Source organism: Engraulis encrasicolus, chromosome 3 (assembly GCF_034702125.1).
Source record: "Engraulis encrasicolus isolate BLACKSEA-1 chromosome 3, IST_EnEncr_1.0, whole genome shotgun sequence".
NCBI lineage: Eukaryota > Metazoa > Chordata > Actinopteri > Clupeiformes > Engraulidae > Engraulis > Engraulis encrasicolus.
Genome location: NC_085859.1, coordinates 14,118,835 through 14,146,828, shown reverse-complemented (window position 1 = coordinate 14,146,828; position 27,994 = coordinate 14,118,835). Strand labels below are relative to the sequence as shown.

Here is a 27,994-nt window from a genome sequence, read left to right as displayed (position 1 = left end):
AAGGTCCTGAGATCACAGCGGCACCTGAAGCACGTCAGTGATCTGCGATATACTACTTTTGTCTGAACAAGTCAAACTTAGACGAGTGAGCTCGAGCGCTACTGTTGACAACAGGAAAACCAGTCTGTCGATGGGCTGAAATCGTCATGGCTGGCAGGAAAGTTGTCGAAGTGTACCTTGATTTGCTGTCACAGCCATGCAGGGCATTGCAAATATTTCTTCGATGCACCGCAATACCGCACAAAGTGAACCGGGTTGCTCTTCGCAAAGGTAAATAGAACTGATCACTTTTCCTCGTGAATCGATCACGGTAGCCTATGGGGGTAAGGTCACTGACCAACAGAGAAGTCCTCCGACTCGAGTTATTAAATTCATACTCTATGATCATTAAACATCTCTCTGTGCGTAAATTGTTGTTCTCGGAAGGATTTCAATATTATTTGAATACGATTATTTTGCTTGCAATGGTGCGTACGAAGTAGATTCGAGATTCAGGTGAAAGTTCATAGTAAAATCTGACCCACATTTCGGTGTTTTATCAGGTGAACAGAAGACCCCAGAATATACGAAACTGAACCCAATGCAGAGGGTGCCAGTTATGGTTGACAATGGTTTTGTTCTGACAGAAAGGTAAGGAAACGTTTCCTTTAAAAAATGGATACACCTCACTGTCTGTAGACCTGCAAGTAACTGTTACTATTGTTGTTTCAGTGACGCCATTCTGAAGTATCTTGCTACCAAATACAACGCGCCAGATCACTGGTACCCACGTGAGCCACAGAGGAGGGCGAAGGTCGACGAGTACACCGCCTGGCACCACACCAACACACGTCCACATGCGGCCAAAGTTTTCATTCTAGAGGTGAGAGAGTGAGGGTCATGTCCAGTCCGATGCTATGACATTGCAATAATGCACAATATAATAGCCTCTGGCGTGTCCTGAGCAGCATGCATCACCTTCTTCATCCACTGCTTGCACTTTGTGATGATGACAGGCCTTTCTTCCCAAGTAACCATATTTTAAAAATGGTCTTTGGATGACAATTTATTCAGAGTAGTCAGGCTTCTGGGATATGGAAATGGGTCATAATGTACATTAAAAGTGTTGCATAATCATTTACTCTATAACGGTTACTTACTCACCATATGTTTGCAAACAAACAAAGCGCACGCACCCCTTAGGTACTACAATTGATAGTAGGATGATCAATGAAAACAAAATGCAGTCCAATGTCAAATGTGTTTCCTTACAGCATTTAACTGAGTAGATTAAGGTGTTAGACAAGGTCCTAATGTGTTACACAAGGTCCTCTGATGAAGACGCATGTCGAAACGTTAGTCTTCCTGCACAAAAAAAAAAATGGCAAAAAAATAGATGTCTTTGTGGCACCAGATTCTTTCCCCCTTTTTATTTATGATTTAGTCCTCCTTTATTTTGCTTGTTTATTCACTCTGTTTCTCTTCTCTGTATGCACGGCAGGTGTTGATGCCTCGTATGACGGGCCAGCCCACAGAGGCGATCAGGGTGCAGAATGCCCTGGCGGACCTGAGTGGCACCCTGGACAGGCTGGAGGACATGTTCCTGAAGAGGCAGCCCTTCCTCTGCGGAGACGACATCAGCCTGGCCGACCTGCTGGCCATCTGTGAGATCATGCAGGTACTGCCCTGCCCTGCCCTCGCCACTCCCTACACCTCCATCCATGGCTGAAGTGCCCTTGAGCAAGCAGCTGCACCTAACCTCACATTGCTCCAGTGACCGTAACCAATAGCCTGTAATATCTGTACGTTGCTTTGGATAAAAAAAGTGTCAGATAACTGGGATGTAATAATACTGTATTGGCTCAGGTGGATGTACATGCAGTACATCAGTGATGCAGTACATCAGTGATTCTTAACCTTTTTCACTTAAAGCCCCACTAAGATCCACTGCATTATATTGTACATTATAGTAGGAGCCACTTGTTTTTAGAGATGCACCGGATCCTGATTTTTAGGATCCTGCCGGATACCGGATCCACTGCTTAAGATCCTGCCGGATCCGGAACCGGATGCCGGATCCTACGAAAGGGTTGAAACACATAGCCTACTCACACACGTGGGCCCTTTTTATCACGTTGGCTGAAACTATTTTGACTGAAAAGCCTCGGCTACCGGATCCTGGAACCGGATCCGGATCCTGTGAAAAAACCCTATTATCCTGCCGGATCCGGAACCGGATCTTGGATCCGGTGCATCTCTACTTGTTTTCCCCCTTTCATGTGCCTGCCGTGCAATTTCCAAGGTGTGAATGTGTGAGGGATTAACAGAGATTGTCCAGATATTGCCAGGACCATGCATGGTGTGGTCAAGGAGACACTGTACAAAACTACTCCAATGGTTCATCAGGTTGTGCTCATATGGTGAAACACACGTTGATATTTATTGTAAACGAGCCTCATCCCAACTACTCATACTGTAAGATGTATACTTTATGGCTTTCAAAAGCGCCAATTCAATTCACAATGACCTTTCTAAAGTTACCTATGGTGAATGAATGAATGAATGATTTATTTCTCTCCTGCTTTGTGTAGAATGTCAATGATTGAAATGTGTGCAAAATTTCAGAACGCCACATGTTGTATAATACCACAGTTGTATAACATTTAAAATGTAATTACAACCCTAGAAGCATGATATTGCATAGTTGAAACCATGCAATATTATGCCACTAGTGTTGTAATTACATCTTCAGGAGCACTTTAAGAGTTTCGTTGTAAATTAATGTATATCCATTTTGGGAAATTGAAATTTTTAATTGGGCGTTCCATTAAATTGCATTGCAAAATGCATTTTGTATAGGTTTAAAAAGTATGTTCTCAAAATATTTGAATGGCAAGAATTCACACATAGATGAAAAGACTTCTGAACGAACAGTCCTTTCCAATAATAAAATGAAAGTCAAAAATGGTGGATACACAATTTTGCAACGAAACTCTTCACTTCTACTTCATACTATGATAACTATGTTGCATTTGTTGCAGTATTGCCTGAAATGACAGGGTCGAGTGAGCAAGGTGCCGTTTCCACGTAGCCAAATATTTTTGAAAACACATTGAGTGCGTTAATATGATCAGTTCAGTATCCTGAATATGAGACATATCCCGGTTATGATCATATTCGTGATAAGGTTTTTATATGACCCCAGAGCGTTAAATCTCGGTCTACATTCTTGGCTGTTATTGAATTCTCTTCAAATGCGTGTAGCCTGGATTCCAGCAACAACGTTCTATTGGAAGCCTCAGTGTCCGGGGTAAGGTGTGTCCATGCATCAATATCACGTTTTTTTTTCGGAGAACTCCACCTAGCATATCTTGATTTCTCAGTATCCCGAATTAGGGCTTATTCGGGACACTGAAATGTTTATATGCTCTAACGCAAATTCGGGATACTTAATATCCCGATCATATTCGGGATACTGAACTGCATGTAATCGCACTCATTGATTTTGGCCTTCCTTTTACACATAAACAGTGTTTTAAAATCCACCTATCTAAAATCCGCCGTTAAATATATCCCATTTAGGGGGCCAAAACGCACTAGCCCGGCTCTCGCGCAGACCCTTCGCACTTCGTTCATCTTCGTGACCTCTGCGTGAGAATCAGGTTAAAAAGGCACCTGTTACAATGGAGTTTTTGTTTTAATACACATGGTGCAAACAGAAGAAAAATTTAAAAATATCCGGCTATGTGGAAACAGCACCTAAGTGGGTGTGTGAGTTTACTTGGTAGATAACATGTTGCCACCCTGCTGCTCTTCTCTATTTCAGCCCCTGGGTGGTGGACGAGACATTCTGCACGATCGACCCAAGCTGCTGCGCTGGAAGAGCAGGGTCCAGTCGGCCCTGAAAGACTCCTTTGACGAGGCACACGCCGTGCTCTACAGCCTGCGGGACAAGTCCAAATCTAAATTATGATGCTGCCGAGGCGAGGCGGTATTGACAAGTCTGGAGTGACTTTCGGCGTGGATGAAACAGGTGTAGCAGCTGTGAGATCAAACTAAATGATTTATGACTGAACTCTGCGGGCGTGTTTTCAATTGAAACACTAGGCATTTTGGAGCTTTGTCTTGGGGAGTTTCGTGATCAGTAGTGCAGCAGAAGGTGTTCACACACATCACATACAGAACAGCAAGCACAGTAAAGGATTCAAAAGTCATAATTTTACGCATTTCAGAACATTTCATCAGTACCAGATACGCTTTTTTTGTTTTTTTTTATTTCCACAGTTGGTTATAATAGATATTCTTGTTGATATTAACTATTGGATAATAAGTGATTAACAACAAAACTATCAATTACCTTGACAGTATATGATAATCCATTTCGCCTTCAAGAAACCTTTCATTTCCAGTGATGCCACCTCATAATTTATACTGATGACCCTTTTGCCTTAATGATTTTTTTTAAACTTAAACTTGACATCACTAATCCTTATTATTGAACAATTGCTGTGTGGATTCTGCCATGGAGGTAGTATAAGAACTGGAGAGAGTGAACAAGTCCCGCCTCCAGTCATTTCAATGGTAAATGCTAGGCTAGTGAATTCAGCCAAAATTGAACGTTTTTTTTCAGCTTCCAAATTGGAGGTATTTCCACCAACACTTTACTCCGCCAATTACGTGCCACGTTAATGACTGACTTACAAAGACGGGCATTGGATGCATGGAGGTGCCCAACCACAGACCTGTAACCCTAAACTTGTGTACCCACCTATCATCATGAACGAAGTGAATGTCGGAAGTGCGAAAATGGCAACTTGCTAATCGGCGAAGCTAACCAGCCAAATCCTGCCCCCCTGGATTCTGCACTGCACACCAAGACATGTAACTTACTTTAAAGGAAAGAAAAGAAAAACGAAATTGATCACAAATCTCAAGAGAACCGTTTATTGTAAAAACATGATTCGAAGAAACAGGCTACATATAAAGGCTACGGAATGTATAAAAAAGACAAATTTCTGGCAATATACATTATGTACACAAATAAGTCACGTGACGTGACATGCCTTGAGAGGTCCAGGCAGTCATACGTGATCCAGTGATTAGGCATCCTCTCTCTTCCTCTTAGCGGGATGCTGCGCCCCCTCTCCTGCTCCCTCCTCCTCCTCCTCCTCCTCTCTTGACCTCCTGCTTGAGGAGGGCTGCGGAGGTGGTGAAGGCTGTGGTGGCGGGACCTGCGGCTGTGGCTGTTGGAAAAAAACAGTCAGTCAGTCTCTCTTTTTGTGGTCAGCCAATAAACAAACCTATTACTATACTATCATAATAAAGAAAAAGATAATTATACTTTCACACTACTTCACCCTAAAAGACAATAATAATAATAATTTGCATGTGTTGAAATGTGATTTGTGTTTATATTTGTTTTTGATCAACATTTGCGAATATTAATAAAAAATCATTTATTTTCTCAATACGTCTCCATTCTCTTTACCTCAACAACAGCATCACCTCCACCGTCCGGGAACATGATCTGATTGGCCAGTTTCTTCATCTCTTCATCCTGCTCAAACACAACACATTGTGCGAGTCAAATTACTTTCTCTGATAATTTCCTGTGGCCAAGGTGTTTCCAATGAGAGGCCAATTCAGAGCCTTTTACACACTCAACATGTTATTTGATGGTTGAAAAGATATATTGTTGCTTTAAGCTGCAAAGACAATAAATACAAAACCGAAACAAACCTGTAGCCAAGCGTGCTTGAGAGCCCCCTCAATGGTCAATCGTTTCTTGGGGTCAACAACCAGAAGCCTCTTCACCAGGTTCTTGGCTGAAATGAAAACGGCATGCAAAATTATCTGCACACCTAAATCCTTTATGGTTTTACATTACATTATCCTTAGCTGACACTTTTATCCAAGCAACTTAGTTATTTAGGTATAGGGTATTGGTTACAGTCCCTAGAGCAATGTGGGGTAAGGTGCCTTGCTTAAGGGCACTTCAGACATGGATGAAGGTGCTGGTAAGGGTGGGATTTGAACCTGCAACCTTGTGATCTAAAGGCCAGTGATCTAACCATTGAGCCATGGCTGCCCCCCATTGTACTAAACACCTTCCTCGGGGGGCACTGTGCAGGACTTCTCAGCCAATACAAACACATCTACTAAGTGTCTGTTTTACTGAGAGATGCGAGATATCTTCTTGTCTACCTTACCTGGAGCAGAAACGTTTTCCCACTTCGACTTGATGAACCTGTACAGTCCCTGGGTAATTTGGTCTCTCACTGGAAGATCACTAATCTCGGGGTGAAAGGGCTGATAGCCCCCCAGGCTGAGAGAAACAACGAAACAAACAAACAAAAAAGTTGCCACAACATCAATATCATGAACAACATGTAATAATAGGGCTATCAGAAAGTACAAAGTAAAAACAAAATCTGGAACATATTCCTCTTCAAGTGATACTTAACTTTTTTTGCCACAACTTACTTACCATAACTTGTCACAAAGTGCAAAAAACGAACAAAACTAAAATGGAGGCACTTACCAGACAAAGAGCAGCACCCCGAGACTCCAGCAGTCCACTGCGCTGGTGTAGCCGTCGGTCGTGGCGCTGAGGAAGACCTCGGGAGCCAGGTAGTTGGGCGTTCCACACAGCGTCTTCATCAGCGAGGACTCCTCCAGGATCTTTGACTGGTTGAAATCTGTGATCTGAGGCATGATGGAGAAATGTTTGTTTGTTTCTTTTTTTTTCTAAGACAGTAAAAAGGCTCATTGAGGCATTACGTTTATGTGGTGACAATCAAAACAGAAGATGCAAAAGTAGCGTCTCGTCTTCAATTTTATCTAAGGTGTCTTTCGTTCACACCACAACCTTGCCTCAGACCCTGAAGCCTGCTAATTATACATTTACTGTACAAACTGCCAGCTCGACTTAGCTCGAAAACCAGCTGGCTGGCTGAAGCGAAGTGAGCGGGTCTTTCACTGCCTACTACCCAGAATCTGTGTCAGCTCGTCCTCAACGGTGAATAAAAAAAAAATCATGGCGGCCACCAGATCAACTCTCTTGGACTGCTATGATGAAGGCTGCAGGGGCAAAGTAGCCGACACTTGGCAGCTACAAAAAGCTTTACTTCTTTTGGCCTTAAAACGAAACCGTTCATAGGAATAAAAAACATGTTTCAAAGGAAAAGGGAGGGTAGTTATCTGGAAAATTTTTAGGCATATTTACTTTGATCAGGCACTCGTCCTCGACAGATGAAAGCAGAATATTTTCTGGTTTGAGGTCTCGATGTATGATGTCATTTTGATGGAGGTACTGAACAGAAAAACATATGTATGATGAGTCTAGGGCTGGGTATTGCAGCTATGTTCCTGTTTCGATTNGATTTCGATTCTGAGGGTTTTGAATCGATTAATCACGATTCGATTCGATTCAATTCGATTCACTCCGAATCGATTCAATCTGTTCCCTTTTTGGTGCAAGTATTTCCCCCAAAAGATGCTGTTGCCTATTTTTATATAAAAATGTCAAAGGGCTGTGGCTTGACAGTGTTAACAGATTGCTAATTTGTAATAAGTAGGCCTAGGCCTAATTGACTAATACCTACTGGGTATTTTCCATAGACCTAAATGAAACAAAAAGAACAAAAAGAAAAAGAGCAAAAAAATCGATTTTGTGCCCTGTGAATCGATTATGTGAATTTTAAATGATATCGATCGATTTTCGATTGAATCGATTATTTTACCCAGCCCTAGATGAGTCACTGCGCAACATATTTAAAAACAAACAAAAGATCAGAGACACAAAATTAGCAACCACCAAATTAGCAAAGAAATGCATATGGCACCCACACCTGCACTCCTTTCAGCATTTGATAGAAGTATAGCTTGGCAATGGCCTCCTTCAGTTGACCCCTGGATTTGATTCTTTCAAGAAGTTCTCCACCCTCCATTCTGAAGAGGATGACACCAGTGGTTCTGAGTTAAGGTGCCGGTATGCTTGCTGCAAGATACGCGAGCGTGTGCACGATTCGTTCATGAACGCGTTAACGTGCGTATTTAATGTCAATTTCGCGCGCGTTGGACACGGCAGCCAAATGCGTCCGTTTTGCGTCTTGGTCAACTGCTTTTGAAGCAGTGCTGTCGGTTGCTCGCGGTGACGCGCGTAATTTACAGCTCGCAGCAAGCATACCGGCACCTTTAGTAAGAAACCCCGTACATTCCATTACATAATTCATCAGTCATCACGCCCTCGACTCCTGACTCCTCACCCCCTTCCATCGTTTTCCTCACTTTTAATGTAATGACATGCTATCTATGACATCGGCCCTTGAGGCACTAAGATGGAGAAAGCACCTCAAGGAGGGATATACAGTAAAGACAGATATCCAAACACAGCTTTTTTGCAGACACAGGTCTCTCTCTCTCTCTCTCTCTCTCTCTCTCTCTCTCTCTCTCTCTCTCTCTCTCTCTCTCTCTCTCTCTCTCTCTCTCTCTCTCTCTCTCTCTCTCTCTCTCTCTCTCTCTCTCTCTCAAAGCAGACACTGTAGTTTAACAGTTAGAAAAAAAATATAGCTTATTTTATGCTTAAGGTAAAATGACTTTCACATCAGCTCCAAAGAAAACAGTGGTGTAGTCTACTTTTTTATGGTGGGTATACTGTATATTTGAGCATTTTTTGAAGTGGGTATACTGTATATATTTGTGCTATTCAAAACAATGGATCAATCAATTTTTAGTGGGTATACTGAAATCCCTGAAATTTAGAAGTGGGTATACTCCGTATACCCGTGTTCTACGTAGACTACACCACTGAAAGAAAACCTACACAGCATATCATGACCAGGAACAGAAATTCAGTTTACAAAAGCTGAGCCCCTATCTGTGACTGAGTGCCACTAAAACAAATCGCATATAGAATAAAACAAATCAAATCAGTTGGCAGTCTCTTTTACAGCTTACAGATAGGCTGTTTTCAGTTTACTTCCATCTCTTCAAACCGCGGTCCTTCAGGTTGCCTGATCTCTTTTCACTTTTGGGTGACTAGCTCAAGACATACCAAAGGAAACAGCTCAACATCCTCATTATTTATTTGTTTAGGCTTATCCATAGTCAGACAAAGTGTAAACTGGGCAGAAATATTTTAGTTTGAAATTGAATGAAAGTTACAATTTAAATAGTAACAAAAGAGATATTGTACTTACAGCTCCAACACGATGTAATACGCATCTTCTGTTTGGAAAAATGCCTCCGTTTTTATTAGACAAGGCTGGGAACAGAAAGTGTTATCTTAGTTTCATTGAGACAGCTGAACTGATTTTTTCTTTTATATTCAACACCGTTAAATACAGTATAGTACAAGTATAATAACATACAGTGAAGTATAATCAATAAAGTTAAGTAAATGGTAAATGGACTGCATTTATATAGCCTTTCCACTCCTTCAAGCACTCAAAGCGCTTTACATTGCATGCCTCACATTCACCCATTCACACTCACATTCATACACCGGTGGCAGTGGCTGCCACGCAGGGTACCACCCTGCCACCAGGAGCAACTTGGGGTTAAGTGTCTTGCTCAAGGACACAACGATGGGAGTCAGGCAGAGCGGGGCTCAAACCTGCAACCTTTGGGTTGCTGAATGGCTCCTCTACCACCTGAGCTACCACCGCTCAGTAAAAAAAGTACACAACTCACATGGTCTATTCTTTTCAAGATCTCAATTTCTCGCTCAGCATTCCGCGTTGCCGTCTGAACATGAGGGGAACATATTTATTAGTGGGACAATTGTTGTATAACACCAAGCATATAGAAAAATAGCATCAGGATAATGTACACACTGACTTACCCCAATAGACTTGAAATTCTGCTTATTGATCGCTTTGATGGCAACTTTCTTGCATGTATCTCGCTCAAACGCCAGCTTCACTTCTCCACAAACTCCCCTACACACACAGAAAGACCACAACTATTCAAGATTAAATTAAATGTCTGAATTGAATTCCATTCAATTAATTTTTATTTCCGCCAAGGAGGTGGTGTTTCTTGTCGCATTGGTTTGTTTGTTTGTTTGTCTGTCTGTTTGTCAGCAGGATAACTCAAAAAGTTACTAACGGATTTTGATGACATTTTGTGGAGTTGTTGAAAGGGACAAAAGGAACAAGGGATTACATATTTGCTGGTAATCCGGATCTCAATACGGATCCAGGATTTTTTTCACAATTGCGGGATAGGGCGAATTTTGACATTCCAGTTTCTAACTCCACAAAAACAAGGCAGAAAGATTTGAAAAAAAAAGTAGGGTGTAACAGTCAAATGTTCCATCAGGCAGCCTCATTGGCAGAGGTCTGCACTCTCTGAGTGCATTTCTAGTTTTAACAAAGGTTCAAATGTTCTAGCAAACAGCCTCATTGGCGGAGGTCTTTCTAGTTTTGACAAAGGTTCACTTACACACCAAGCTTCCTTGACATGAGGTATTTGGCTTTCAGTTCACTGGGCAGGTTCTCTTGCTCATCTGCTGTCAAATCGATGAATACAAATACTGCAAGACACACGTGGAGACATGTAGATTAGGTACAGAGATCTTATAGACAGATATATACGTCATTCTAGTTCTTTTCCAATATCCACTTTATGTCGGGTGAACGCCCCTTTAGGGGACCTTCGGTTAGAAGACCTTCGGAGTCCTGAGATTGAGAATAAATGGAGTCCCCTTAGCGCTGTAGATGGCGGTAGCGCACTTCTTGTGCAAACAAGAAGAAAGAGGGGACAACGCCCCCTTAGGAGACTCAACTTGAGCACACTCTTTTGCATTGGGTGGGCGGGTATTGAATCCTCTTCACGTGTATTAATCCAACCTCTTTGTTAGGTAGGCAACGGATGAACCACACAGTTCTAGTTGATAGTGTGTGTGTGTGTGTGTGTGTGTGTGTTTGATAATGCATAAAAATACATTCCAGTATGTGCAGGACAGGTGTAGGAATGGTAGGCAAATGTGAATATGATGTTTAGTGAATGGATGAAGATGGATGGATGAACAAGCACCAATTTTATAGATTTTAAGGATGAATGATTGCACGGAATTAGTGAATAGGTAGTTTTTCTGATAATAATGTTTTATTGTTATTGCAGTTGGTGTATCGCTTTATAAGCCCTTTTAGGAATGGGTATTGGAAATGAGCTCTTGGCTATACATTAATGATACTTGCTGTTTGGGTTTTATACAACCTAGATGATATGTATCTGTCCCTATCAAATAACACTAAACTAAACTAAACTAAACTAAACAAAAGTAAACGAAACTATGTTCCGTGTGGAAAAACACACAGCACACACTACGGAATGTCATTGAGAAACCCCCACACCTCACTTCTACAGCAGTGTGGCTATTCGTCGTGTGTTGGCTGTGTTTTGCACTTATTTAACCCTCAGGACTGTAGAGAGATCGTTAATTTGACATGGGGGTGGCGAATCCCTTTCAATAAAACCTTTACGACTAAAATATATAGTTTGTAGCATTTTAAAACGAAACAGTGGTTGATCCTTCACAGCCTCAAATATGCCAAGATGTTTAATGAAAGCTGATAGTTGCAGTACATGTCATGGTTTCTGATCTTGTTAGGCCAATCCAATGCAATCCAATGCAAAGAAATAAAAAAACCCTCATGTGAGTAATATTTTACTTCAGACCTTACCTTTATGGCTGGGATCAGCCAGCGATATTTCTGCATTATTCAAGAGAGGAATCTTTTTCTCCATGCCAACCTTCTCCTTATTAACGAATGTGCCATTGGCACTGCGGTCTTCGATGAAAACATCATCATTCTCCTGTCAAAACACATGGGGGAAAACATTCAGGCAAGACATTTTTATATACACTATATATACACACTATTAAACATGTATATTTGACATGAATTGCCAATTTTATTATCTTAGGAAGTACAGACACTCACCCTGAATACACGGAAATGTAGTTTACTATACGATTTAATCCATTCACCAATCATAGGATCGTTGAATATGTAACTGCACTTCCGGCCTCGTCCAAACGTATACTCCTCCTCCACACAGTCTGTGAACAGGAATATACAAACACAAATCAACAGATTCAGATTTGGGAAGATATGACCAAAAACAAAGTAGGATCAATGACATTTTTCGGCAATGCAGGGGTCATGACACTTTTCGGCAATGCAGGGGTCATGCTGTTTCACGTGACAGGTCAAACCATTCTTCTTATGTTTACACCACAGTAAGCAAAACACAACAAAGCATCACTTCTAACATTTATCTGTCTATATATCTAATACAAAGAACTCTAGTCTATATGCTTCCATCCACCGATTCTTTGCAAACCTTTGAGAGTTACCGTATTAGAACCCCACACATTTGGCTAGTTTTGAAATGGTACAACGACACATTCAACTAAGTAAATGCATAAACCAAAGCAGGAAACACTTGGGGGGCAATCCAAGAACATGGTTCAGTGACAAACCTGGCTATGCTAACCTACGGGAAGCCGTACAACTGCTATTAGACAACCCACAGGTGTCATTTGGTTAAGACAGGGTTCCCACTCTAATTCAGATATAAACTTCCATGATTTTCCATGACTTTCCAGACCCCAAAAAAGGAATTTCCATGACCATTTCGGTAAAAAGAAATGACGTTAAAACGTTTTTTAAAGTGTGAAAACTGAAGATTATCTTCACCCCTACAGCCGCCAGCCTTCAGTGGGCTCATTGCATTCTAAAATGTTGCACATTACAGCGCAAAACTTAACCGTCTCTGGCGAAGCGTTGTAGTATAACCAGTAAGAAACAATGTTATATACACCAAACAAAAAAGTTTTTGATTTTACACAACTGTTAAAGCGATGGTTCGGAGTAGAATCACCCTAATGCCATTTGAACCGTGACACCCATCCACCATTACACCCGAAGTGTTTTCTGCCGCAGGCTTACATCAACAGAGTTGCTGTGTTATTCGATGTTTATTCCGGATAGCTTGACTCAAGCGCATATGGATCCTGGGCACCGTCTCCAAACTTTCCCCACAAAAATAACATGTCATGACACCAAACTTCTACAGTATAACAAATGTGGTTTGTACTCACAAAAAGATGAATTTGAAACTTTGTACATAGTCCAGGAGTTTATTAGTAACAACACACGAGACGATTAGCTTTTCTGCTGCTAAACATCCGTCGACGTCACTTCCTCCAGCTGGGACTAAGCTAAGGTTTGTGTTTTAGTCCACAGCCAGGATATATGCACGAGTGTGGCATCGTCTTCTATTTATTAAACGTGGTAAAATTTAAATCCGAAGTGGTTAATTTCTAGTTGTAGCGCAAGCTGTCTTTTTGAGTTTTCCGCCTTCCGGACTCACGTGTATTTGTTTCCATCAACAAAGTCCCAGCTGGAGGAAGTGACGTCTGGACTATGTACAAAGTTTCAAATTCATCTTTTTGTGAGTACAAACCACATTTGTTATACTGTAGAAGTTTGGTGTCATGACAAGTTATTTTTGAAAACACTTCGGGTGTAAAAGTGGATGGGTGTCACGGTTCAAATGGCATTAGGGTGATTCTACTCCGAACCATCGCTTTAAGAAAATTCCATGATATTCCATGACTGTGCAGGCAGAATGGTAAAATTCCATGACTTGCCATGACTGGAAAAACATTAATGAAATTCCATGATATTCCAGAAATTCCATGACCGGTGGGAACCCTGTAAAGAAAATGAGCATTCCAGGTTCTTCTATTAGATGATTTACCACTACCTCAAGGTTAACTTCAACTGCATGGTTTTCCACTGAGCCAGGTTCTTGGACTACTCCTTTGCTCTCCTTCCCATGACTGATTCATATGGCACAGGCGGCAACACTTTGCTTTGGGTGGAGCCCAATGCACAAAGTTATGGCATAGGCCTTCCCCTGAGCGACAAACCAGCATTACATTACATTAAACTGACGCTTGTATCCAAGGCGACTCACACTTATTTAGGTTCAGAGTATTGGATACAGTCCCTGGAGCAATGTGGGGTTAAGTGCCTCGCTAAGGGGCACTTCAACCATGGATGAAGGTGCTGGTAAAGGTGGGACTTGAACCTGCAACCCTTTGATCTGAAGGCCAGCGCTCTAACCATTGAGCCGTGGCTGCCCCACTTAGCATCCAGCAACATCCAATGCTCAAATACAAGCCCTCAGAGCTAGTGCTGTCGATATGATTTGTGGTGAAGTGCCTATGGAATAACAAAGCACCGCAGGCTTAGCCTCGCACGCCATCCTATGTACTTCCGCCAAGACACTTGGCTCCGCACTACGTCTGGTACCTGTCCTCTGTGGAGCGATGTTGACCGGTAGGATTTTCGCCGGTGTTCTGACAAACGGTCCTACATTGTATTTTATCCTACGGTAGGATGTTCTGTCAGACATGTCTGTTAAACGGTCCTACATCGCCATAGATAGACATCAGACATGTTTGTTCAACAACTTATAAGTTAAATACTGATTTTTCCGAAAATGCCCTTCCTGCTTCCTGCAATCGCGTCAGATCAAACAAAGTCAAGACCATGAATGCGAAATGGTCAGGCTACTGCTTACGCTTACCCTGAACTCTGAACCCAGTCTTCATGGGCAGCAGCCGACCCCACGGCTGCGGCCCAGGCTCCTCCTCGGGAATGGAGGCGAGGTCTCGCACCGGGAGGGTGTCCACGGAGCTATACGTGCCAGAGCCGGAGGACGACGTCTGGCTACCGGAGGTGGGTCCAGACGAGGAGCTGGAGCCGCCCTGGGACTGTGGCAGAGACTGGGTCTGAGGGGTTTGGGATTGGGTACCCTGCTCGGGGTCCTGAGACATGATGCTGCCGTCTGCTGTTGGGTAGAGTACAGGGTGTAATTTTAGGTGGGGATGGTGATGACATGTCCATACCACTTTTGAGATAAACCCAGCCTGTCCTCACCACTTTCTCCACAAACATAATGCAAAATCATAATAATGTTTAATAATGTCCCCACCACTTTCCCAGTCAAACCTACACCGGAAAAGTTTCAGAAAAAACAAGTGTTATATATAAACTTTATTACAGGCTCTGGGCCCAATAGGAGGACATACAACATAAAACAATAAAAGAAGAAGAGAAGAAGAACAACAAAAAAGCAATAATGCATAAGCATGTACAAACATATCATGACGGTCATGTCATATTAATCATGGCTCATATCTGACAGAGCTGCATCTGTGGCTTGTGAGAATCCGTTATGATACAGTTTTGAGACTTATCCAGACGGCACATGAACGTAAACATTAAGTTCCTCAAGAGAGCCTGTTAAGTGTGGTTTTAATTTCCGAAATATAAAAACACAGAAACGCAAAATGGAATAGTGCACAAGAATCATTGGTGCTTCCTGTTGTGCAGCTATGGGTCAAGGACACCTTTCTGTAGGCGTTGCAGTTATGACTCTCTTTGACCTACTTTGGTTTGTGTCACAAGGTTCCATGGTTCAGAATGGTTCACAATTAGGTTACATCCACAGTGCCAAGACGTACCCAAACCAAGCAAACACTATTTTGCCTTTAAGTACAGTACATTACATACTCGTATGACATATTTACTCTCTGAATGCATATTATAAGCATTTTGCTTAAAACCCCGCAAAGTAATCTCTCCCTCTCTGTGTGCTGTAGGCCTACAGTGCAAATATTTACGCGTCCGAGCTAATTACACGCTACAGTGGAGGCAAAAACAAAAACAATGTCATTTCAACACGCCGACATGACAGGGATATGCAGCCGATGCAGGCTTCAAAAGCCCATTACTAAACTTGTGCAAACTACAGAGAGAGAAAGACGCGCTATGACCGCTCTGCCAATGCATTTCGTTCATTTTTTACTTACCCGATTTTAATTTAATTTTACTCTACACTACACGTGCAAAAATTACCGGGCTTATCCTGGACATGCCCAATACAGCAGCATCGTACGTAATACAAACGCGACCAATGAAATTGGAGAGCATTCTGGGAAAGACTGAAATCAAACAAAAGCCAACATGTGATTGAATGTGTTTATGTGGCAGGCAATCTAATAATGTATTGGGAAGCACATTGCTGTGACACTAGTACGTATGAATATCTAGCATGAAATAAAGAGCACAATCCGCTATTTAGAGAAATAGAGCGGTAGTGTCAGTTTATTTTGAAACACATCTCTCCTCTGTTATGGGAAGTAGGAAGTTGGGTCGCTGCCGCTGTCAACAAGGCATGCACGAGACTGGCAGTGTTTACTTGCGTAATTTAATGTCATTATGAAATTGTTATAATCGATGAGAGTCAACTCGGCATGCGTGATGGCAATGCAAAAAGTGACACAATCTTGCGGTCTTTACTGGCTCCAGTGCGCGCAGAGAACATGTTGGAATGGACATGGGTTTTTGCAACTAAACTCGCCCTCTGTCACCTTCAGTGCTGTTCGCGTTGACCAGCATAGGCATATTCGCAGTCTGTCACATCACAACAATGAAAGTCAAGCTGGAAAACATTTGCTTTTGATGACTAAAAGGCTATGTGCCAGCTCAGCGGACCGCAAATGCTGGAGTTGTGGAACTTCAGCCCCGTCATTCTTCTGCCCCGCATGCAAGCTCGTGCAGCCTCCAACCAAAAGCTCTTACTTTGAGATCATGGACTGGTGAGAGTCTCCTGTCTTGTGTGTTTGAAGGTTGTGTGGGTATTGAAACTTGAAAATGGTCCTTCTTAGCACAGAGTAGAAAGTCTGAAACATTTTCTTTGTTGTCATTGAAATAGTAGCCTAGTTCTTATTGAGAATGTAAACAGTAAAGTGCACGCATGAACCTACATGCACATAATGTAAGTTAGGCTATCATACAATGAATAACACAAGACCTAGGCCTACTATAAAACTAACTACACATAAACAGACAATGGTAGACAAACTTGAGAATAAAGTGACTATCAGCATCAAAGTGGCATTGGCATTATATGAAAAAAATATATAAATTATACAAATACCACTGGCTTGATGAGGCTGTAAATAGGACAGTTTCCAGGTGACATTGGCATGAACAGTTCAAATTGACTGCTATAAGACAGGATGTTTGCATAGGCCTAACACAGTCAGATGAGCAATGGGGAATACAACATTACCACCAATGATAATAAAGGGGTCATTCCACGCCAAATCAACAAGAGCCCGCACACTTAGGTCTCAAAAAATTCTGAAAAAATTACCAAGTGTACCCATGGTACTTAAGAGAAACACTGTACATTTATTTGAATGTAAAATGTATACTCTCCGTGTTACAGCCAAGTTTACTGGGGGAGGGGGGTGCCCATTTTGTTTACACTCTTTTTTTGTCAAAGTTCACAAGCCCGTAGCTCAAGAACTAAACCATGTAGGAAGCTCAAATTTGGCATGCTGGTACATAGATAGGAATAGTTTGTTGCACATGTTGCGCACTTCCTACATGGTTTAGTTCTTGAGCTACGGGCTTGTGAACTTTGACAAAAAAAAGAGTGTGAACAAAATGGGCACCCCCCTCCCCCAGTGAAATTGGCTGTAACATCGAGAGTATACATCTTACATTCAAATAAAGTAACAGTGTTTCTCTTAAGTACCATGGGTACACTCAGTAATATTTTCAGAATTTTTTGAGACCTAAGTGCGCAGGCTCTTGTTGATTTGGCGTGGAATGACCCAAAGGTGATCTACAATGGTTTGACGTGGTGGCAATGTAGGATATGTGTATCTTTAATACCAACCAATGTTGGTATGTCAATGAACCATCTTACAATATAGTGAAACAAATAAATGGCTAATACATTACATGCTGTAATCAAAAGAACCAGTGACAAACAAAAGATAAATAATTGAAAGGGGTGTGTGTGTACTGTATGTGTGATATGTGACACCTAGAGATTGCTTAGCAGCGACATTTCTCTTGACACACAATGAAAATAAAACAATAATAATTTTAGTACATTTATTATATGCAGAGGGATTGTGTCTCAGTCCGGATGACATTGCGTTTGGGTCCGCATCTGGACCTGGGTCTGCCAGTTGAGTATGTTTGCTCTATAGCCTAGTAAGGCAGCTGGAAGTTTCACATGCCCTCCACCCTCCCTTGAGCACCAGTCCTCCCAAAATGTCTGTGCACGCCACTGTGAGTGGGTGACTGAAAACAACAAAGAGCTAACACACCAGACTCCATAGACACTAACAATGCGGGCACAGCCTGCTCTGTTATGTATTGTCAGGAGTTCGGTGAAGGAAGAGGTCCGACGCTTTGCTTTGCATGTCTAATTAGGTCCCTGTATCCAATATAATTAGTTGGAGTTGAGCAAATGCATCTGTAGGGAAATGCAAGCACAAAGATAAACAACCTCAGCATCATCCATTTGTATTGGTGTATGTACTGTATGTGGGAGGCTGTTTAGTTGGAAGAAAGTGACTAACTTTTTGGCGGAGGGAGGCAGCCTCAAGTGGCTTTTAAAAGGAACTCCAAGTTTTTGGCACTTCTGCATCACAGTTATTTCTATGCATTTCTGGTGGCAGCTTGCATGAAATCCACCCTTAAATAGGTCTTGCAGAGGATGTACTTTCTGAGTAAATAAGTAGGTCCTGGTTCACAAGAGAGGATGACCTAGTTCCACCACAAGTTCACTGAATGAACCAGTCATCATCACAGGCCCGTTTGGCCGACACAGCTGCACTGCATGATGGGAAATGACCACAATAAACAGGACGGACATCAGGAGAAGAAGAGAATGTCAGGATTGCCCGTCATTCATGGCCTCCAAGTGGGCAGAGAGAATTGATGGAAGTTGTGGATTCAGTCCACCCCAGATACAAACTTTACTCCTCTGTCTGCTTGGTGCTACAGTACAGGGCCCAACACTCTGACACTAGACTGGTCATTTGATCTCGCCACATCCTGACTGTTTGTATCCACTTTCCACTGTAAGTTACCTTCATGTGACTGTTATCAAGGCCGCTGACAGCTTTCACCGGACCTGGGACAAATGGGAAGGCCCCCACTGGCTCACTCAGTGCGTACAATGGAATGGGGACCCAATTTTGTCCCGGGCCCAGCCAAAGCTGTCACCGGCCCTGGACAGCAGAATAAGGAGAATTAATGTTTTTAATGTTTAATGTCCTTCTCTCTCGTCCTTTCAGTGACCAGATGTTTTCCTTGGACACCCAGCGGCTCCAGAAGACGTACCTACAACTTCAACGCTCTTTACACCCCGACAACTTCAGCCAGAAGACGCCGGTAATGAGATCAATACTCTTTGGACTTGTACTCAGAGCCATGGAATTCCGAGTTGTGACAACCAGGGTACAGAATGTCTGTTGGTGACATGATTCACATACACGTACATTCAAATAATTCTAGGCAGCAACTTCCTTTTGCTTGAGACTTACACAGAACCACTACATACAAGGCAAAGATGACGTAAATATTAATTAAAATTAATTACATGTACCTTTACTGTACTTTCTGTGTTCAACACTTATGTCCAGGAACTATTTTGGAAGTATGTCAATGGCAATCCGTCTGCTTTGTTCAAAAATGTAACACAGAGGTCAACGAGATTAGCCTGACTCTGAGTGTGCGTTCCAATATGCGACCTTGCATCCTCCACTTGTGCTTGTGACCTTGAACCAGGATATACTATGCCATGATGACATCAGTGACAACAGCATTATATTTCAATATCTCGAAAAAAGCTCAATTGTCATTTTCTCATTTGCAATTGGGATGGTGAATGAAAAACAGTACCCCAAAAGTTGTTGTGGCTAGGCTCACAACTGGGAAACTCTATTGTTTTCTCCACGGAGGAGGGGAGGAGGCGGGGCGAGGCCACAAGCACAAGGCACAGGCACAAACAGACAAACTGCTGTTCATTACGTACTTCAGCATATCCATTTTTAAAAGAACTTTATAGTATAACTTTATAGGCATGACTTTACAGGGTGCAATGAAATGGATGAAGCTTTGACTTTGCTGTATGTGCATTTGCTTCGTTTCACAGACGGAGCAAGAGTACTCAGCCGAGCAGTCTGCATTGGTAAACAAAGCTTACAGGACTCTGCTGAAGCCTTTGAGTCGTGGACTCTATATGGTAAGCATTTGGCATTAAATTATGCATGAGTTTTTGCAACACACAAATGAATTTTTCACTTTATGCATATCTTTATTTTGTTCTAATGGCTAATTGAGAGAGAGAGAATGTGAGAGAGAGAGAGAGAGAGAGAGAGAGAGAGAGAGAGAATGTGAGAGAGAGAGAGAGAGAGAGAGAGAGAGTGTGCATATGTGTACGAGTGTGTGTGTGCGTGCACGTGCGTGTGTGTGTGTGTTGTTAAATGGTTTCACCTTTTTTTGTCTATTCCTCATTGAGATTCATAAATCACTGTAAAAGTTTCACCCATTAATTAATAACACTGTGTCACAGCCAGGCATTGAGATGTCCGCCGCTGAGGACATTGGGTAACACTTTACTTGACGCCAGTGTCATATGCATGTCATAGATAATGTACATAACTGTGCCATGACACTGTCATGAGATGCCTATGACACCGGCGCCAAGTCAAGTGTTATCTGACATTGTTTGGTGAGATGACACAGGAGGACAGGAGCTTTCTTTCTACTGTGTCTAGGAAAGGACTCTCCCCACTCCTCCTTCCCTCCCTAGACAGGTGCAGAGGTGAGGGAATGCCTCGGTGGAGTGGAGAGGAGAGGTGAGGGAATGCCTCCGTGGAGAGGAGAGGAGAGGAGAGGAGAGGTGAGGGAATGCCTCCGTGGAGAGGAGAGGAGAGGAGAGGAGAGGAGAGGAGAGGAGAGGAGAGGTGAGGTGAGGTGAGGAGAGGTGAGGGAATGCCTCCGTGGAGAGGAGAGGAGATGAGAGGAGAGGCGGAGAGGAGGAGAGGAGAGGAAAGGAGAGGAGATGAGAGGTGAGGTGAGGAGAGGTGAGGGAATGCTTCCGTGGAGCAGAGAGGAGGGGAGGAAGGAGAGGAGAGGTGAGGTGAGGTGAGGTGAGGTGAGGTGAGGTGAGGTGAGGAGAGGTGAGGTGAGGTGAGGAGAGGAGAGGTGAGGAGAGGTGAGGTGAGGAGAGGTGAGGGAATGCCTCCGTGGTGAGGAGAGGTGAGGAGAGGTGAGGGAATGCCTCCGTGGAGAGGAGAGGAGAGGGCTGTGGTGGGGTGAGGTAAGGGAGGAAAGGAGATGAGAAGAGAGGATAGGAGAGGAGTGGGGTGGGCTTGGGTTATGTGAGGGGAGGAGAGGAGAGGAGAGGAGTGGACGTGAGGAGAGGAGAGGTGTGGGAAAGGGTGCGGTGAGGTGAGGTGGAATGAAGAGAAAAGACAAGTTGAGAGAAGAAGAGGAGGGTGGTGGGGTGAATTGAGGAGAGGATGGTGGTGGGGTGGAGTTAGTACAATACAATATACAATACAATATACAATACAATATCTTTTGTTTGTCATTGTGACAAGAACAACGAAATTGTGCATTCCTTGTTGAAGCAAAAAAAATAAAAAATAAAATACGAAATGGAATAAAAAGAATGGTATGTATATAAAAACTATGCTTTTGATGCAAAATTCAGTTCTGTGATGGCCGCTGCATAGAAACTGTTTTTCAGTCTGTTTGTCCTTGTCTTCATGGACCTGAATCTCCTGCCCGATGGCAGCAATTCAAAAAGACTGTGACCTGGGTGGAATGTGTCTCTCAGAATGCACTTGGCCTTTTTTAGGCAGCGGGTGCTGTGTAGGCCCTCCAAAGATGGAAGAGGGCAGCCAATGATGTTCTCTGCAGCCTTTATGACCCCCTGGAGCTCTTTCCTCTGTGCCACAGTGCAGCCTGGGAACCACACACAAAGACAATATGTCAATATGCTCTCCACTGAGCAGCGGTAGAAGGACACAGCCTGATCTCCAAAAATTCCGTGCTCCTGGACACGGATGTTAAGGACACAAAATCCGTGTCCAGGAGCACGGATTTTGCCAAAATTCCGTGCTCCTGGACACGGAATTGTTTTCCGTGCTCCTTGACACGGAATTGTTTTCTGTGATGGGCACACGGAAGTGCTTTCTATAGGCTATTACCACAGCACTGTGTTAACTCTATAATTAGAAAATACATACCAAATGCTAATTCTAATGAAAATAATGCTATAGTAATTTAAGTTGTGCCCTGACCAAAACATTCCCTAATCTTAACCTGCCATTAAAGACATATTTTTGAGAAATACCTTTTCCAATTGGCTGCTAGACTATCAAATTCATATAATGAACGAAAGAAAAGTAGCTGTGCCCAGACCAAAACAATCCCTAACCCTAACCTGTCAGTAAGAAATGTTTTTTTTGAGGAAAAATATTTGAAATTGGAAAAATCCTGAGAAAACACAAGACTGTGGAAACATAGAGCTGTGGGAGTAGAGAGAGAGCACTTCTGTGTGTCCAGCACGGAAAATAATTCCGTGTCCAGGAGCACGGAATTTTGGCAAAATCTGTGCTCCTGGACACAGATTTTGTGTCCTTAACATCCGTGTCCAGGAGCACGGAATTTTTGGAGATCATGTTGCAGCAAGGACACAAGCAGCTTCTGACAGACAGGCTCGTAAGAAATTCCGAATGGAAAGAATTTCAATTCAAAGTAATGTCATAATACGAACACTAGGTGGTGGTGTTCCATGTACTTTCAATGGGGCACCTAAGTCTCCACCCCTTCCGGGCAGCTTCTGGGGCTGGCAGTGGAAAAACTTTTGACTGGGCTGTAATGGACTGATCAAAGCTATTTTCCGACCCACCTCGCATTTCCCCGTGGATCACACATATGCTGTGTCTCAGAATTAATAACAACCAATGGTGTGCTTGTTGACTTCACTTGGCAAGCGATTTTTGAGTTGTGAATGTGCAAAAATATGTAATTATTTGGACTACACAACAGACGTCGCATGTCCGACGTGCAGCCACTTAAGCCACGGTGCAGCGGTAGGGTTGGCTGTGCCTCGGTTCACGTCAGATATGCGAGGCGCAAGTGTAGTCTCCAACACAGTTTTGCACAAAAGCTAAAATAACGTTTCTTGCGTGCCGAAAATGAGTGGTCTTACGACGCAAATCCAAACCTTTCAAATTCACTGTCATCATATGTGAAATCCAGAGCACATGCCAAACGGGATGAGGATTTAGCTTGACTCGCTCCATTGACTCGCATTCAAAATTTTGCGAGCTCCTGCCCCATGTATCGGAAGTAGAAGGGCGTGACTTAGGTGCCCCATGGGTGGTGTAGATTAAATTCAAAGAAATTCAAGGTAATGGCACCACCTAGTGTTCGTATTATGGCATTCATTTGAATTGAAATTCTTTCCATTCGGAATTTCGTACAAGCCTGCTGACATGTTGTTTTTCCTAAGTATTCTTAGGAAATAAAGTATTTGCTGTGCCTTCTTCACTAGCCCAGTGGTGTTGACACCCCAGGTCAGGTCCTCGCTGATGTGAACTCCCAGGAAACGGAAGTCCCTCCCACACCCTCTCCACACACCCTCAATCATAAGTGGCTGGATGGCAGTCCTCTTCCTCCTGAAATCGACCACCAGCTCCTTGGTCTTGGCTGTGTTCAGGAGCAAGTTGTTCTCTCTGCACCACCCCACCAAGCGCTCTACTTCAGTAGATGAGACAACAGTAGAGGAGGGGCATGATTGGCTGGGGTGGAGAGGAGTGGGGTGGAGTGAGGAGATGAGCCGGGTGGAGTGGAGTGGACTGGAGTGAGGAGATGAGATGAGATGATATGATATGAGAGGGGTGAGATGGGGCGAGGTGAAATGGAGGAAATGAAAGGAGAGCAGAGGAGAGGAGATGAGTGGTAGGGAGGGGATAGGAGAGGGCCGTGGTACTGTGGGGAGAGGAGATGAGAAGACCATGGTAGAGTGGGAAGAGGAGAGGAGAGTGGTAGGGTGGGGAGAGGAGAGGGCCGTGGTGGGGAGGGGAGAGGAGAGGATAGTGGTAGGGTGGGGAGAGGAGAGGAGAAGATGGTAGGGTGGGAAGAGGAGAGGACCGTGGTGGGGAGTGGAGAGGCGATGAGAGGAGAGGAGAAGATGGTAGGGTGGGAAGAGGAGAGGACCGTGGTGGGGAGTGGAGAGGCGATGAGAGGAGAGGAGAGGAGAGGAGAGGAGTGGACGTGAGGAGAGGAGAGGTGTGGGAAAGGGTGCGGTGAGGTGAGGTGGAATGAAGAGAAAAGACAAGTTGAGAGAAGAAGAGGAGGGTGGTGGGGTGAATTGAGGAGAGGAGAGGAGAGGAGAGGAGGGTGGTGGGGTGAATTGAGGAGAGGAGAGGAGGTGATAGGGTGGTGGGGTGAATTGAGGAGAGGAGAGGAGAGGAGGGTGGTGGGGTGAATTGAGGAGAGGAGAGGAGGTGATAGGGTGGTGGGGTGAATTGAGGAGAGGATGGTGGTGGGGTGGAGTTAGTAGATGAGACAACAGCAGAGGAGCGGGGAGCATGATGAGGGTGGAGAGGAGTGGGGTGGAGTGAGGAGAGGAGCGGGGTGGACTGGAGTGATGGGGGGGGTGGTGGCTGGGGACCGGAGAGTATTCTGTTATTAAGTTCCCCTGTGGGTGTGGTGATTGATTTCAGCTGGAGCTGAAGGGCATGCACCTGGAGGAGGGGACGGACGCGGCCGCTGACCCCCGACTCCTCATGGAGGTCATGGAGATCAACGAGGAGCTGGCCGACGCCCAGAGCCACCAGGAGGTCGACGCCATTGGACGCTCCATGAGAGGTGGGTAGAGGAAGGAGAGGAGGAGAGGATGAGAGGTGGGTAGAGAAAGGAGAGGAGGAAAGGATGAGAGGTGAGTAGAGGAAGGAGAGGAGGAAAGGATGAGAGGTGAGTAGAGGAAGGAGAGGAGGAAAGGATGAGAGGTGAGTACAGGAAGCACAGGAGGAAAGGATGAGAGGTGGGTAGAGGAAGGAGAGGAGGTAGGATGAGAGGAGGAAAGGGGGAAGGAGAGGAGGAAAGGATGAGAGGAGGAAAGGATGAGAGGTGAGTAGAGGAAGGAGAGGAGGAAAGGATGAGAGGTGAGTAGAGGAAGGAGAGGAGGAAAGGATGAGAGGTGAGTACAGGAAGCACAGGAGGAAAGGATGAGAGGTGGGTAGCACTGTAGTTCAGGCACAGCTGGGGGGAGAGGGAGATGGAGAGTAATGGCCCGTGTACATCGGGCGCTACCTACGCGACCCAGGTAGCTGGGGTGGTTGAAGAAGTTTCGCCATGAATTCGTTTTATTCGCTCTGGACGCTGCACTGACATGTTTGATTCAGCTAATCACATAACGGCTCTGTCTTGACAGCCTGGGACATTCCTCGATATGAACGTTCCAATTGGTTTTCGCCGAACCGCGTCATAGCGAATTCGCTTAAGATTAGCTTGAGCTTAATCGTCAAAATTCGCCCTGGTCGCTAAAGAAGCTTCGCTCCTGGCGAATTCGCTCTGGTAGCTTAATTCGCCTCCCCTCCATAGAGATATAATGACTTCCGCCGCTCAGGTCGCTTAGTTCGCCTTCGATTTACAAGGACTTAAGAGAGAGCGTGGAGATAGCGAAAGCACAGCTAGGGAGGATGGAGAGGGAGGGGTGGGGTATTATAGTGTAGGTACAGATGCGGGGAGAGGGAGAGGGAGAGGGAGAGGGAGGGTTGGAGATATAAAGAGGGGATAGTGAAAGCACAGGAGAGAAAGATGGAGAAGTGGGTGTAGTGCAGGCACAGATGGAGGGAGAATGAATGGGAGATGGAGGGAATAGAAAAAATGAGAGAGAGAGAGAGAGAGAGAGAGAGAGAGAGAAGCTAAATGTACCTCATCCATAGTGCCTGGAAAGAAGTACTGTACTGTATGTGTGTTCCTAAATAATTATTTTAACATTTGGTAGTTTGTAGATAGTCGTCACCATAACTAGTTATAGTTATGTAGTAACCACTAGTAACCACATTTTGAGAATGTCTGGTGTAGAATTGTGTTGTGTTTAATCTCTGCATGTACGTACCACAGTAGTATTGTCCATGTTGTTTTAGTGAATGAGAGAAGAAACCATAAGCAACCATGCATGTCTATTGCCTGCTTCCTCCCCTCTAGAGAAACTGAGCGACTTGACGGAGCACATAAACACCACGCTGAAAGAAGGTAATATGTTTTGCCACTTTACTTTTTTCGCTCTCAACTTTGATAGATATACTCTCTGACGAGCCCCGCTGTGAAGACACCACAGCAATTTTTTCTATTTCTCTTCTTTCTTTTTTTTTCCTCCGCAATATCCTTTTTTGGTTTTGTTTTGTTTTGTTTTGTGTGCTTTTGCATACGGTACAAGTGGGAAAAGAAACTGAGATGGGTTTTTTTCACGCGTTTCCCCTTCTCTCTTGTCACAGGAGACCTTCAGTCAGCCAAAGGACTTCTTGCCCAAATGAAATACTTTGCCAACATTGAAGAGAAAGTGAAAGAAAAGCTGTCAGAGTTGGCAGAGAACGCATAGGAACAAATACCTGATGTACTGTACACCTACTGATTTCACATTTTCACCTTGCAGTCTTTTCATGTAATCTCTATATACTGTACAAGTACTGTGACATGCACATTGTACAAACAGCTTATATTTATTTTGGTAATAAATGTAAATAAAAAGTCCAAACGTGACATTTTTTTGCAAATTTACTTTTGCACTGTTATATATTAATGTTCTATGTTTGCACTATTTTATGTCATTCTACAATCACAGACCACTTTATTGGATATCCCCGCTCCATGCTGGCACATCATTCCATCCCCCATTGCCCTTACAAGTGCCTTAACCCATTTAAGCCTAAGGCACCTGGAAAAAAAAACGCATGCTGAATGTCTAAGCCCATTTTGCGAAAAGGTGCCCTCAGATTATAGAAAACCTTAATATCTCATCCTCCGAATAATCCCATAAAAGCATGACTTAAGTTGCATATAAAAGATACCCTCATCTTGCATTAGAATGTGTTCATTCAGCTCTAACATAAACACATTTTATAATACGAAACTCAAAACTCAAGAGTCTGAATGCAGTGTCTTATGTCGCTTCAGGCGCCTAGGTCATTGCAGCACATGCGCAGCATCAGGCTTAAATGGACACTGTGTGAGATTTTTAGTTGTTTATTTCCAGAATTCATGTTGCCCATTCACTAATGTTACCTTTTTCATGAATACTTACCACCACCATCAAATTCCAAGTATTCATTATGACTGGAAAAATTGCACTTTTCATACATGAAAAGGGGGAATGGTCCGCCATTTTTAGCTGCACAAATGACTGTACTTGGGCCATACTAGAAAATATTAGTTCATTACTCAGTAAACTTTCATGTAAAGATCAAATTTGGTAATAGGCAGCCCAGTTTCAATGAGCAGCATAGTTGCAGTACCTTTTTGACCTTTTTAGGCTGTGGTGTTAAAACAATGTTCAATAAGTACTAAGGGGCCCAAAGTGTGGCAAGAAAATAGTCCCCACACCATGTTGACCACCAGTCTGAACCTTTGATACAAGGCAGGATGGATAAATGTTTTCACGTTGTTGACACCCACCGAATACTGACCCTACCATCCCAGTGTTGTAGCAGAAATCAAAACTCATCAGACCTGGCAACCCCCCACCCCTGAAAGGCAAATTTCGTGATACATTTACATACAGTAGACTGTGATAATTACAAGCAAGGAATTTAGGATAACATGTCTACCAACTGTACTCACCTCAACAGATGATTTTTCCATATTACATCTTCTCTGCATTTCTGCAATTTTTCACTTTTGGAAAATCAGGGCTCCCCTGGCAGCTGGGGGCCCCTTGGCTGCAGCCATTTCTCTCCTGTGTATTAATCCGGACCTGACCTCTAGAGGTGTGCCCAAAGTGGCCAGTGAGTGTATATACCTCTCCACTTCTCTAATATTGTTATGTTGGACAATAATTGGGTGTTTATCTTTCTGATTCATCAGCTGCAACT

General features: G+C 43.6%; 3 protein-coding genes across 3 annotated transcripts; 2 read left to right on the top strand and 1 right to left on the bottom strand.

Annotated features, from left to right (window-relative positions):
• Window positions 1-72: 72 nt before the first annotated feature.
• On the top strand, window positions 73-5,447 carry gstt2 (glutathione S-transferase theta 2). Its single transcript, XM_063194811.1, has 5 exons — window positions 73-270; window positions 543-630; window positions 712-862; window positions 1,481-1,657; window positions 3,806-5,447. Exons 1-5 carry the CDS (start codon window positions 147-149, stop codon window positions 3,950-3,952), a joined length of 687 nt encoding a protein of 228 aa, XP_063050881.1. The 5' UTR covers window positions 73-146; the 3' UTR covers window positions 3,953-5,447.
• Window positions 4,910-15,957, bottom strand: chek2 (checkpoint kinase 2). The gene is made up of 15 exons (XM_063194810.1): window positions 15,878-15,957; window positions 14,590-14,853; window positions 11,931-12,049; window positions 11,670-11,802; window positions 10,426-10,516; window positions 9,824-9,920; window positions 9,673-9,726; window positions 9,180-9,244; window positions 7,830-7,929; window positions 7,205-7,291; window positions 6,521-6,684; window positions 6,189-6,304; window positions 5,719-5,804; window positions 5,468-5,536; window positions 4,910-5,222 (listed from the first exon to the last, which is right to left on the bottom strand). Exons 2-15 carry the CDS (start codon window positions 14,837-14,839, stop codon window positions 5,079-5,081), a joined length of 1,575 nt encoding a protein of 524 aa, XP_063050880.1. The 5' UTR covers window positions 14,840-14,853; window positions 15,878-15,957; the 3' UTR covers window positions 4,910-5,078.
• A 232-nt stretch (window positions 15,958-16,189) lies between these two features.
• Window positions 16,190-26,640, top strand: hscb (HscB mitochondrial iron-sulfur cluster cochaperone). Its single transcript, XM_063194314.1, has 6 exons — window positions 16,190-16,666; window positions 19,172-19,268; window positions 20,032-20,121; window positions 24,623-24,767; window positions 26,112-26,159; window positions 26,402-26,640. Exons 1-6 carry the CDS (start codon window positions 16,305-16,307, stop codon window positions 26,503-26,505), a joined length of 846 nt encoding a protein of 281 aa, XP_063050384.1. The 5' UTR covers window positions 16,190-16,304; the 3' UTR covers window positions 26,506-26,640.
• Window positions 26,641-27,994: the final 1,354 nt, after the last annotated feature.